Source organism: Rhinatrema bivittatum, chromosome 8, assembly GCF_901001135.1.
Source record: "Rhinatrema bivittatum chromosome 8, aRhiBiv1.1, whole genome shotgun sequence".
NCBI classification, from domain to species: Eukaryota; Metazoa; Chordata; class Amphibia; order Gymnophiona; family Rhinatrematidae; genus Rhinatrema; species Rhinatrema bivittatum.
Genome location: NC_042622.1, coordinates 34,271,018 through 34,283,309, shown reverse-complemented (window position 1 = coordinate 34,283,309; position 12,292 = coordinate 34,271,018). Strand labels below are relative to the sequence as shown.

General features: G+C 42.5%; 1 protein-coding gene across 9 annotated transcripts in view; it reads right to left on the bottom strand.

Moving 5' to 3' along the window:
* Positions 1–12,292, bottom strand: part of ZMYND8 (zinc finger MYND-type containing 8) — a 423,241-nt gene that overhangs the window by 386,840 nt on the left and 24,109 nt on the right. For 8 of the 9 annotated variants that reach the window (XR_003858448.1, XM_029614639.1, XM_029614638.1 and 5 more), the window contains exon 3: positions 3,012–3,246. Coding sequence is in view for 7 of the 9 variants with exons in the window: in XM_029614639.1 (XP_029470499.1) it covers positions 3,012–3,025 (14 nt within the window). In the remaining 2 variants the exon portion in view is untranslated. Of the gene's footprint in view, positions 1–2,581; positions 2,703–3,011; positions 3,247–12,292 lie in introns of all 9 variants that reach the window. The other variant, XM_029614634.1, reaches the window with a different exon arrangement.

The following is a 12,292-nucleotide window of genomic DNA, read 5'->3' as shown; positions in this document are numbered from 1 at the left end:
AACTGAATGCTGAAACCAAATGACTACTATATGCAGTCATCTTGGGAAATTACAGCCATTCTTTAGTAGCCCTAAAGTTTCTAGACTGAAGTTCTATGAACTACCTTATGCTTATTCAGGCAAAACTTGACTGAGAAATGGAAGACAGTTAAATTCTGCAAGGCCAGAATTAGAAGGAATAAGACCTCCTTTCACTTTTAAGAGTGAATGCCATGACCCATCTGTACTGATTAACTAGAAAACTGCACAGATCATTTCTCACAATGCAATCTTATAAAATTGACTGATAATATCATACCTTAACAAGCACCAAAACTACATCAAATTCTTCAGCTTGGCTGAATTAGTCTTACTTATTTAACAAAGATGGCAGAAATTTCCAGCAGGCCTTTCACAGTTCTGTTACTAGTTGTCAATCTTTAACCTTCCCTCTGCTACTATTGGTTTAAGAGCTACATGGAAACATCCGATTGGGCTACACTGCAAAACACTGCTATCTCTGCCTTGTCTCAGACATCTTGCTGCAATGCAGACACATTTTTTTTTCTGAAATATAATGAACTTGATTATATTTACATAGTTAAAAATAGTATGTGCAACAAAAGCAAAGTGCAGTGTTTCTGCACAAACTGAAGGGCACCTCAAACAACATGCCTCACTGTTAGCAATATCGGAGAGGGCTGCAGAGTTGAATCAGATCCTTGTTTAACAAAACCTGGGGGAGCCATTTTAATGCAAGCTTTCAATTACATATCATTTGCTCATGCTTCCTTGTACTAACCAAAACAGGAAACTGCAACAAACCCTGCTTCAAATCACATTTGTACATATATTATGATCACTCTCTGGAAATCCACTTTACTAAGCAAAAACCCTCTTCTGTGTTTCTGCTGCAAACAAAGAACAAAGACAGCAGCAAATAGCTTCAGCTGGTTTCTCAGCTGCAGTATCTGCTCTCTCTTTTGTGGACAACAGTTATAACAAAAAATCCAGCTCTATGTAAAGTAACCATATAAAGCTATACATTTAATTATATTTTATTTAGATTAACAGCCTCAAAACATTTTTGTTTAGCAAACAAATCTTTTAGGTTTTTTCAGTTTTGCTCAGCAGGCCACACTGCTCAGGATTTTGCTTGCAAACATACTTTTGCTGTTAAAAATATTGTTTGAACACATTAAGGGTGATTTTTTTTTAATTCTATCTTTCAATATATGGCATCCTACAACACTGGCCTAAAACTTAAGGTGTGGGGCTAAATGTTACAAAATATGTCCTAACACTGGTTCCCAGCATTAATATGCATTCAATTGGCATAAAGCTATATTCAAATTTTAATACAACTCCCCAACAGGATATGTGACTGATATCTTAAAATAAGGCTGTTGCTAGAAGGAAGACAATACAGGTAACATGATCCATGACTAAGAAAATGACTCCTATATTTTGAAAAAAGAAGGTGCCTTAGTATTCAGTAGTGTGTGTTCATTATCAAATACTAAAGAAACCAGCACTATTGCTGGTGTTCATTTTACATATAGTCCCATACACACATAGCTAACAGGCAGAATCCTCTAAAATGGATACAGGAAATATACATAGCTGAGTATTTGCATTTTCATCACAGTTCACAAAGCTTTTTGGGGCACCTACATTTAAGTTCCAGCCCCCAAATACAATATTTAAAGAAATTACTAACACAATGCATAAAATTTGTCACTGGCTAAGGAGAAACAGGAAAGAAATAAAATTACATTTTTACAATACCACATTATCAGAAAAAAAAATACAATACATTTGAATTAGCCCATTTAGTTATAAGTTATTTAATAGATCATTGGATTTTAATAGATCAAGGCCAGTTTTGTGTCTCAACAGCCTCCATGAGTGCTTTGTTTTCTAGGATTAGTGCATTCTGATAAACAGTAAATGTGTTCAGAAGTAGTTCATAGATATCTACTTACCAATAAATGCTCAAGAAAAGATCTCAGGGTTTCCACATATAAGCAGGTTTCTGCCTGGATGGCAGATTTGAAACTGACCAACATGGACATTTTTGAAAGGCTTAAGCAGTATTAGAAAATGAACAACATAATGCTGTCATGACCCAGACATTTTTCTTTTACACAGCTAACACTCACAGCACAGAACTCTACCTACTGCAATAAAATAATGTACATTAGATTAAATATACAGAAAGCCTGCCACATAAAAACAGAATTTCTTTTATAAAGCTGCACGTCCTTCCTCAGTCTTTTCCTGGTTGTCTGGTACCCACAGCACAAAACTCAGGCTAAAAAAAACTCCTTTTCAGATTAAAAAAAAAAAAAAGTACAACCTGGCACATTTACCTTTCAGAGAAAAACCACAGTGGATGCTTTCCCCAAGTGAGCACGAGGCAAGATCAAATCTTTTAGGTGAGCTGCATTTTAAAAATCATGCTACAGAATGCCAGCCTCTAGGCCTAACATCTGAATCTGCCCTGAACACTTCTCTCTTGCATTCCCAGTTTTCCAAAACAGCATTTGTTGGGAGCAAACTGAAACCAGCTCTCCCTCTGGTCTTGGAAAGATTAACTTGCCTCTTCTGTTGTCTGCCATTATCCTTTCTTGGCTCCCTGGGTGGCAGCTACATGCATCTGTTCCTAGCTTCCATTTTCTCTCCAGCAGGCATGTGACACAGCAGACAACAGTGCAGGCAAACTGCTCAGAGAGAAAAAAAAAAACCTTCTTTGGAAAAAAAAAAAAAAAAAAACACCAGGGTCTTGGTAAACTTAAAAACACCAGCCTCTTGTGACAAAGTATGTGTCTGCCCAGGTTTTTGCCAGCTTAGAAAAACAAAGATATGGCTAATGGCTACTAACCATGTGACCCAAGAAAGCACATTTAAACAGCTCTAACTCAAGAAAGTGCTGGGGTGTGAGTTTTGCACGCAGAGAACAGAGAATTAGCCTGGAACCCCACAATACACATGTCCTAGAGGGAAAACAGAAATGAAAAAGTAAAGCTTACCTCTGTGGATGCATTGTTAACACAGTGTTTTGTCAATACTTATAAAACATGGAGGACAGGCTCTCAGTTCTCAGACAGAAAGGGCTTGGCACTTCAGCTTGATGATCTGTCTTCCTAATAGAAACCAATCCCGGATTGGCTGCTTTCAGAAATCCGAATGCAAAACTTCAAGGGATTGGCTGAAACACTTCCTGAGCGATTATCTTTGTGCAGCTCTGGAAAGCAAGGAGCCATCCTGTACACAGAGAAAGAGACAGGCTAAAACTAGGCCTTTGTCGGGAAAAGAACTTAACAAAATTTCGCCGATCTAAACTTCTGCCTCTCAGCACACGGCAGCGAGCAGGCACACAGCTTCTCGTTGCACAACACGCAGGGAACCAGCTTTACTGTTTTAGCTCTCAGCACTGCTCTTTTCTTTCATTTAGAGAGCACAGAGGCTACTTTAGCAGTAATGAGAAACAGTTTAGCACTTTGCTACATTTCCAGAACATTTACAGTAAAGTGAGGGTTAGAAATGTGTAACAGGCGAGGAAAATAAAAATAAAATAATACATCTGAGCTTAAAAGTGATTGTCAGATATGCTGAAACTGAAACATAATTGCTGTTTCCCGGAAACTAAGTTTATAATAATAATAGAAAAGATCCCCTTTTCCTAAGGCTCAGAATATGATTCCGGTATAATCAGTAGCTACAGAATTGCGCTTTTATTATGCAAACTGAATTTTGTGCACAGAAAATGGTAGGAAACAGATTTGTTATACAAGTCCATACAGGTCCATTTACATCTGCACAAAATCACCAGATTTGTCAAATCTCCTGCGTTCTCGATGTAGGCCCCGTCCCCCACCCCCACCCCACACAAGGTCTTTTCAGGCTGTCGGTTAAAGAAAATACTTCGGCTTTAGTCTGCTGCAGCTTGCTGGCTATTAACCCTATCAGATACTGCAATACTTAAAACTCAATAACTTCAAGGCAAAAAAAAAAACACAATACACGGCTATAAAATCTACTGTAACATGCGGATTTTACTTCTGTTTTAATGAAAATAATTTAAATATTTTTCATTTGTCTCTGAAAGTATAGGGGAAGTTGAAAAGAATATATTATCCTTGAGTTTTGAGCGCAGTGGCACCGCTGCTGTTCAGGCCCTAATATAATGCTCCGTTTTACTGGCGAGACCAAATGTATTTTAGTAAACTAAAAATACAATTCGCCAAAAGTCTCATGATTCAGGCATAGACTTTTCATGTAAAGTCAACACTGCACTTTCTGTAAGGCAGTTGCCCTGGGAAATGCACCATCAGATTAGTTTCAAAATGTCCATAATGAATATGCATGAGATCTATTTGCATGCCTTATCTACATTGTATGCAAATAGCCTTTATGGATATTCATTGTGGTTATCCTGAAAATCAGACTGTCCGTTTTCATTCTAAGGCCTAGAAGCAGGGCCAGTCTTTGGGGGGGGGGGGGGGAACAACTCAGGGTAACTTCCCCAGGCCTCATGCTTTTATGGGCCCCAGCCTACCATGGTAGGCCCTTCTTCTGGTGTAACATCATTAAGCCACACTTCCCTCTTCTGTGTGGCCTGGGCAGCTACAACTCCTGCTGTTTCATCTCTATAAATGTAGCCTTGCCAGACAAAAAAAGCAAAATTGCTTACCTTGTAATAGGTGTTATCCCAGGACAGCAGGATGTAGTCCTCACAAATGGGTGACATCATTGATGGAGCCCTATTGCAGAAAACTTTCTGTCAAAGTTTCTAGAAACTTTTGACTGGCCCTGTGAGGCCACTGAGCATGCCCAGCATGCCATGATATTCTCTGCCACAGGGGTCTCTCTCTTCAGTCTCGTATGTAGCAATAAGCTTTCACAAAAAATAAAATAATAAAACGTATCGGACCCAACTCCACTGGGTGGCGGGTGGGTTTCGTGAGGACTACATCCTGCTGTCCTGGAATAACACGTATTACAAGGTAAGCAATTTTGCTTTATCCCAGGACAAGAAAGATGCTAGTCCTCACATATGGATGAATAGCAAGCTAGAGGCTGAGTCATTTTGTAGTGCAGCAACAGTGAAGTATTGTTGTTGAAAATGAGGCAGCCGAAGATCACAGCAGATTGGATGCAAAAGGAGTTGGGATTAAACTGGAAACAAGTTCTTTAAGACAGATTGTCCGTAGGCTGAATCTTGTCGTCCCTGCTTGTCCAAACAGTAATGAGCTGCAAAGGTGTGAAGCGAACTCCATGTTGTTGCTTTACATATGTCAAGAATTGGCACTGAACGATAGTGTGCTACTGTGGTTGACACTGCTCTTACTGAATGCGCTTTTACTCGCCCTTGGAGAGGAAGGCCTGCTTTTTCATAGCAAAACTGTATGCAATCTGCTAACCAGTTGGATAGAGTATGTTTACCCACTGCTTTACCAGGTTTGTTTGGATCATAAGATACAAAGAGTTGAGTGGATTTCCTGTGGACTGCAGTGCGGTCTAAATAAAATGCTAGCGCACGTTTACAGTCCAAGGTATGTAAGGCTCGTTCTCCTTCGTGTGAATGAGGCCTTGGAAAGATTGCGGGTAAAACTATGGATTGGTTCAATTGGAATCCCGTAACTACTTTGGGAAGGAATTTTGGATGTATACGGAGAACCACTCTGTCATGTAGGAATTTTGTATAGGGTGAGTACGTGACAAGTGCTTGTAACTCACTAACCCTTCTAGCCGATGTAATGACTATGAGGAAGATAGTCTTCCAGGTGAGAAATTTAACATCACAGGAATTTATGGGTTCGAAAGGAGAATGCATGAGTCTTGTTAAGACCAGATTCAGGTCCCATTCTGTGACTGGTGGCTGTATTGGTGGTTTAAGTTGAGTTAAACCTCTCATAAATCTGCTGACAAGAGGTTGTATGGATATTGGTGCATCTCCCATCTTGTTATGGTAAGCTGAGATTGCACTTAAATGTACTCTTATAGATGATGTCTGGAGACCAGAATCTGAAAGATGGCATAAGTAGTCTAATAGAGAAGTTGTGGGGCAGGAGAAGGGATCAATACTCTTTTGCATGCACCACAAAGTAAATCTTTCCATTTCGAAGAATAGTTCTTTCGTGTGGAAGGTTTGCATGAAGCTATATGCACTTGAGATACATTGGTTGATAGATTGAGTGGTTGTAAAATCAAGCTTTCAACATCCATGCTGTCAGAGATAGGGATTGAAGGTTGAGATGGCGCAATCGACCCTGATCTTGAGTTATGAGAGTGGGAGCTACACCCAGGCGAATTTGATCCCTGATCGAGAGGTCTAGAAGTGTGGGAAACCATACATGTCGAGGCCAATACGGGGCTATGAGTATCATGGAGCCCTTGTCCTGATGTAGCTTCACTAGAGTTTTGGTTATGAGCAGTATCAGAGGATACGCGTATAGAAGGTCCAAGTTCCAAGGGCGAGCAAAGGCGTCCTTGGCTAGCTGGTGATTCTGTCTGTATAGAGTGCAGAATTTGTCCACTTTGTGATTCAGGTGTGACGCAAAGAGGTCTATTGTTGGTTGTCCCCAATGTTGAAATATCCTGGTCGCTACCTAAGGGATCCAGGGACCATTCGTGTGGTTGGAACTGACGACTGAGTCAATCCGTCAGCACATTGTGAATGCCTGCCAGATAAGTGGCCCGGAGAAACATTGAGTGTGTTAGGGTCCAGTCCCAAATCTGTGCATCTTCTTGACAAAGGAGATACGAGCCCGTACCTCCCTGTTTGTTGATGTACCACATGGCTACTGTGTTGTCCACTTGTGTGAAAGGCAGCGCATAACGTATAGCTCGAAGTTCCAGGAAATTGATTTGAAATGTTGCTTCGAATTTTGTCCAGGTACCTTAGGTTTGGAGATTGTCTATGTGAGCTCCCCAACCCAAGGTGGATGCATCTGTAGTCAACGTTATCTGTGGGACTGGTTGTTGGAAAGGTAGGCCCTTGCGCAAATTGTCCTTGTTTGCCCACCAAAGTAGAGTGGAACGTAGCTGGTGGGTTACTTGGAGAGGACAATGGCTGAATGGCTTGGATCCATTGTGATCTTAGAGTCCATTGTGTTACTCTCATGGCTAACCTTGCCATAGGAGTGACATGAACTGTGGATGCCATGTGACCTAGTAAGGTTAGAAACTGATGAGCTGTTGCTTGTTTCTGTGAGTGAATCGAGTTTGCCAGTAGGAAAAGTGTTTCTGTCCGATCCTCGGGTAGAAAAGCCTTTGAGAGGATGGTGTTCAATTCTGCTCCTATGAATTGAAGAGGTGAGACAGAGTGAGATGGGACTTTTGATAATTGATGAGAAAGCCCATGGAGTGAAGTAGAGTAATTGTTCGACTGAGAGAAGCCAGAGCTCCTTGTTGAGATTGACTTCTGATGAGCCAGTCATCTAAATAGGGAAAGACATAGACACTTTCCTTGTGCAAGTGTGCTGCTATTACTGCCAGACATTTGGTGAATACTCTGGGAGCAGAGGCAAGTCCGAATGGCAGTACTCTGTATTGGAAATGTTGATGACCCACCATGAAGCGCAGATACTTGCGATGAGGAGGGAATACTGGAATGTGAGCGTAAGCATCTTGAAGATCCAGAGAACAAAGCCAGTCTCCTGTTTGAAGAAGTGGAAGCATGGTGACTAGAGAAACCATCCTGAACTTTTCTTTCTTTAGAAATTTGTTGAGATTTCTGAGGTCTAGGATGGGACGTAGGCCTCCAGTTTTCTTTGGAATGAGGAAATAGCAGGAATAGAATCCTCTGCCCTGCTGAGTCCGGGGCACCGGCTGTACAGCCCTGGCTCTCAGAAGAGTGGATAATTCTACTTGTAATTGGATTATGTGATTTTCGGTTAGAGAAAGAGGTCTCGGAGGAGAATCTCTTGGAATTGAGAGGAAATTGAGTTGGTAACCTCGAGATATTATTGCAAGTACCCATTGGTCTGTTATTTGTAACCAATGGTTGTAGAAGGAGGATACTCGGCCTCCTACTGGAAGATCCGGATGAGGACTGAAGAGATGGCTTTGGTCTCTGGGAAAGGCCTCAAAAGCCAGCAGCCGGTCCCGTCTGTGGCAGAGGTTGAGGCCTAGGCACCCTAGGTTGTCTGGGCTGAGCTCTTTGTTGTGGCCTAGTAGATCTGCCCCTTGATGTTGGAGGGTAATAACGACCCTGTCAACAGAAGGGCCTTCTAGGTTCTTTTCTTTGAGGCCGACGAGATGACTGTGTAGCTGGATCCTGTGGAATCAATGAAAGTTGTCGCAGGGTTTCTGTGTGCTCCTTCAATTGAGCAATTGCATCTTGTACCTTGGAACCAAAAAGGTTATCACCAAGACATGGGAGGTCAACTAATTTTTCCTGGACTTCAGGCCTGAGGTCCAAGGCTTTAAGCCATGCCCAACGTCTTGCACTTATTCCAGATGCGGCCACTCTGGATGCTGTTTCAAACCCATCATAGGCAGCACAGACTTCGTGCTTGCCAGCCTCAAGTCCTTTGTTAATAATTGTTTGGGCTGCTTCTTGATGTTGCTGTGGTAATGATGGTATAAATTCTTGCATCTGTTTCCACAGATTTCTTTGATATTGAGTCATGTATAATTGGTAAGATGATATTTTAGTATTTAACATGGCTCCTTGATAAACCTTTCTTCCCAGGGAATCCAAGAATCTGTTATCCTTTCCTAGGGGAGTGGAGGAATGTGGTTTTATCCTCTGACTTCTTTTGTGTGGATTCTACGACCACCGATTGGTGTGGAAGCTGTGTCTTTTGGTAGCCAGGAACAGACTGTACCAAATAAGTTGTGTCCATTCTTTTATTTACAGCAGGTACTGAGCATGGATGCTCCCAAAGCTGATATTGTAAGTCCAGGAGGACGTCATGGACAGGTATAGCTACTACTTGCTTTGGAGGATCCACAAATTGGAGAACCTCCAACGTTTGTTGCCTTGAATCTTCCTCCATCACCAAGGTGAAAGGTATGGTGTCCGCCATATCCTGGATGAAATTTGTAAAGGATCAATCCTCCAGTGGAGATTTCTTCCTTGGGTCTTGAGGTGAAGGATGTGACATAAAATCTTCAGAGGAAATATCTGTATGCCCATCATCCCAAGTATCGTATGGATCTTCTTGATGAGGAGATATTGGAGAAGATCTAGGTGGGCGAGGAAGCCCTGAAGGACCTGCTTGCGGGTCATCGAGGGGTATCCCTTCAGACTGTTCTTTTCGGGGCTTGGGAGGAAGAGCACTGACTACTTCGCCAAATCTCTTCATTATGAGTTGATATAGTGCTAGTTCTGGATGCCCTGGGTCCCCAGGTGTCACTGGCATCGGTGGCATCGGGTCCGGCATCGAAGATGGCATCCTTGTCATCGATGGTCGTGCCGGTATCACTTTAGGCTGTGGTGCCGGCATCGGTGTAGGCACCGGCATCGACTGAATTGTCGGCATTGGTGTAGGTACTGGCATCGGAGTAGTCGGCATCGGTGTAGTCACCGGCTTCGGCGAAGGCACCGGAAAGAACATCTGCTCCTTAAGGGCCTGGAGCACTGCTTGCCGGATGAAATCCGACAATTCCTGCGGAACAGCTGGTGCAGGCAGAGTAGCTGATTGAGGTGGCGGTGGAGGCGTCGATGCTCCTTCCACAGAGCCCTGTGGAGGTTCCACCACTGGTGTTTCTTCGCGAGGTGAAGGCCCCGGCATCGAGGATAGTGGTGTTTCCTGAAGTTTTGGCCGCTTAGCGGTCAGTTCCTCTGGGGAGAGAAGCGCCGCTGGTGTCGATGTGTGTTGATGTCGATGACAGTGTTTCAATCGGTGTTCGACCACTGACCTCATCGGTGCTATCGATGTTGTTGGTGATGGATGGTCTCCCAACCCCTCCGGACAACGTTTTTTCAATATTATTCGTTTTGAGACTCCGGCCGGAGATGATTTTGTCGATGTCGAGGGAGAAGGCAAAAGCTGTAGATGGAATAGATGCTCAATCTTCTCTTTGCGAAATTTTCTTCCCTTCGGAGTCATTTCTGCACATTTAGGCCAGGTTGTGACATCATGTTTGTCCCCCAAACAAAGGACACACTCGAGGTGTAGGTCTGTAATGGACATTGTCCGATTACAGATAGGACATTTTTTAAATCTGGTAGCCATTTTCAAATCGACAGCCGTCGATGAAATGAGGGAAAAATTATGAAAGAAAAAGTTTTTACTCAAGGAGTAAAAACGAGACTTTGATTACTCACCAGCCGGTGGAAACCTGAGAGATCCCTTGTGGGAGAAAATGAATGAGAAAAATAAGTGAATTTTAGTCAGCAAAACACTGTGAGAAAACTCACAAGGCTCCTGCTCCGTGATGCCTACAGCAGTGCGGAAAAATGAAGACTGAAGAGAGACCCCTGTGGCAGAGAATATCATGGCATGCTCAGTGGCCTTACAGGGCCAGTCAAAAGTTTCTAGAAACTTTGACAGAAAGTTTTCCGCAATAGGATCCATCAATGATGTCACCCATATGTAAGGACTAGCATCCTGCTTGTCCTGGGATAATAACTGTTTGCCATGCTCTAGGGGAGCCAAGGAGGTGAAAGGCCTACCAGACTGCTTCTAAACTGCTCCTGCTGCCACTAGTTGCTTTCCCAAGCTGTTTGTCTGATAGGGCAGGAATAAGCTATCTAGCCTACCTGACCACATGGGAATGAGAGGCGTCAAGGGTAGCAGAAACAGGTTAGAAGCAGGGGACCCTCCAGCCCTGCTCTCTTGTTGGTTGGACTGCAAAGGTGAGGGGAAGAAGATGAGAAAGAGCAAGTAGGATAGAGAGGCCCATGGGAGGAGCAACATTTAGGCCTTGCATAGGGGCCCCACACTGGTCAGTTTAGCCCAGATCCTGCACTTTCCAGGAGTCTGTGACTATTTCCATCAACCCTAACTGTGGCTCCCTGACTCTATTCTCCCATAAACATGTGGGTAGATGTAGTGTATTTGGATTTTCAGAAGGCATTTGACAAAGTCCCTCATGAGAGGTTTCTAGGAAAACTAAAAAGTCATGGGATAGGAGGCAATGTCCTTTCATGGATTACAAACTGATTAGAAGACAGTAAACAGAGAGTAGGATTAAATGGTCAATTTTCTCAGTGGAAAAGGGTAAACAGTGGAGTGCCTCAGGGATCTGTACTTGGACTGGTGCTTTTCTATATATATATAAATGATCTGGAAAGGAATATGACAAATTTGAGGTTATCAAATTTGCAGACAATACAAAATTATTCAGAGTAGTTAAATCACAAGCTGATTGTGATACATTACAGGAGGACCTTGCAAGACTGGAAGATCCAAATGGCAGATGAAATTTAATGTGGACAAGTGCAAGGTGTTCAACAAAGGGAAAAATAACCCTTGCTGTAGTTACACGATGTTAGGTTCCATATTAGGAACTACCAACCAGGAAAAAGATCTAGGCATCATAGTGGATAATACTTTAAAATCGTCGGCTCAGTGTGCTGCAGCAATCAAAAAAGCAAACAGAATGTTAGGAATTATTAGAAAGGGAATGGTTAATAAAACAGAAAATGTCATAATGCTTCTATATCGCTTCATGGTGAGACCGCACCTTGAATATTGTGTACAATTCTGGTCACCGCATCTCAAAAAGGATATAGTTGCGATGGAGAAGGTACAGAGAAGGGCAACCAAAATGATAAAGGGGATGGAACAGCTCCCCTATGAGGAGAGGCTGAAGAGGTTAGGGCTGTTTAGCTTGGAGAAGAGACGGCTGAGGGGGGATATGATAGAGGTCTTTAAGATCATGAGAGGTCTTGAACGAGTAGATGTGAATCGGTTATTTACACCTTCGGATAATAGAAGGACTAGGAGGCATTCCATGAAGTTAGCAAGTAGCACATTTAAGATTAATCGGAGAAAAGTAAATGTTGCTTACCTGTAACAGGTGTTCTCACAGGACAGCAGGATGTTAGTCCTCACATATAGTATACTTGGATTTTCAGAAGGCGTTTGACAAAGTTCCTCATGAGAGGCTTCTAGGAAAAGTAAAAAGTCATGGGATAGGTGGCGATGTCCTTTCGTGGATTGCAAACTGGCTAAAAGACAGGAAACAGAGAGTAGGATTAAATGGGCAATTTTCTCAGTGGAAGGGAGTGGACAGTGGAGTGCCTCAGGGATCTGTATTGGGACCCTTACTTTTCAATATATTTATAAATGATCTGGAAAGAAATACGACGAGTGAGATAATCAAATTTGCAGATGACACAAAATTGTTCAGA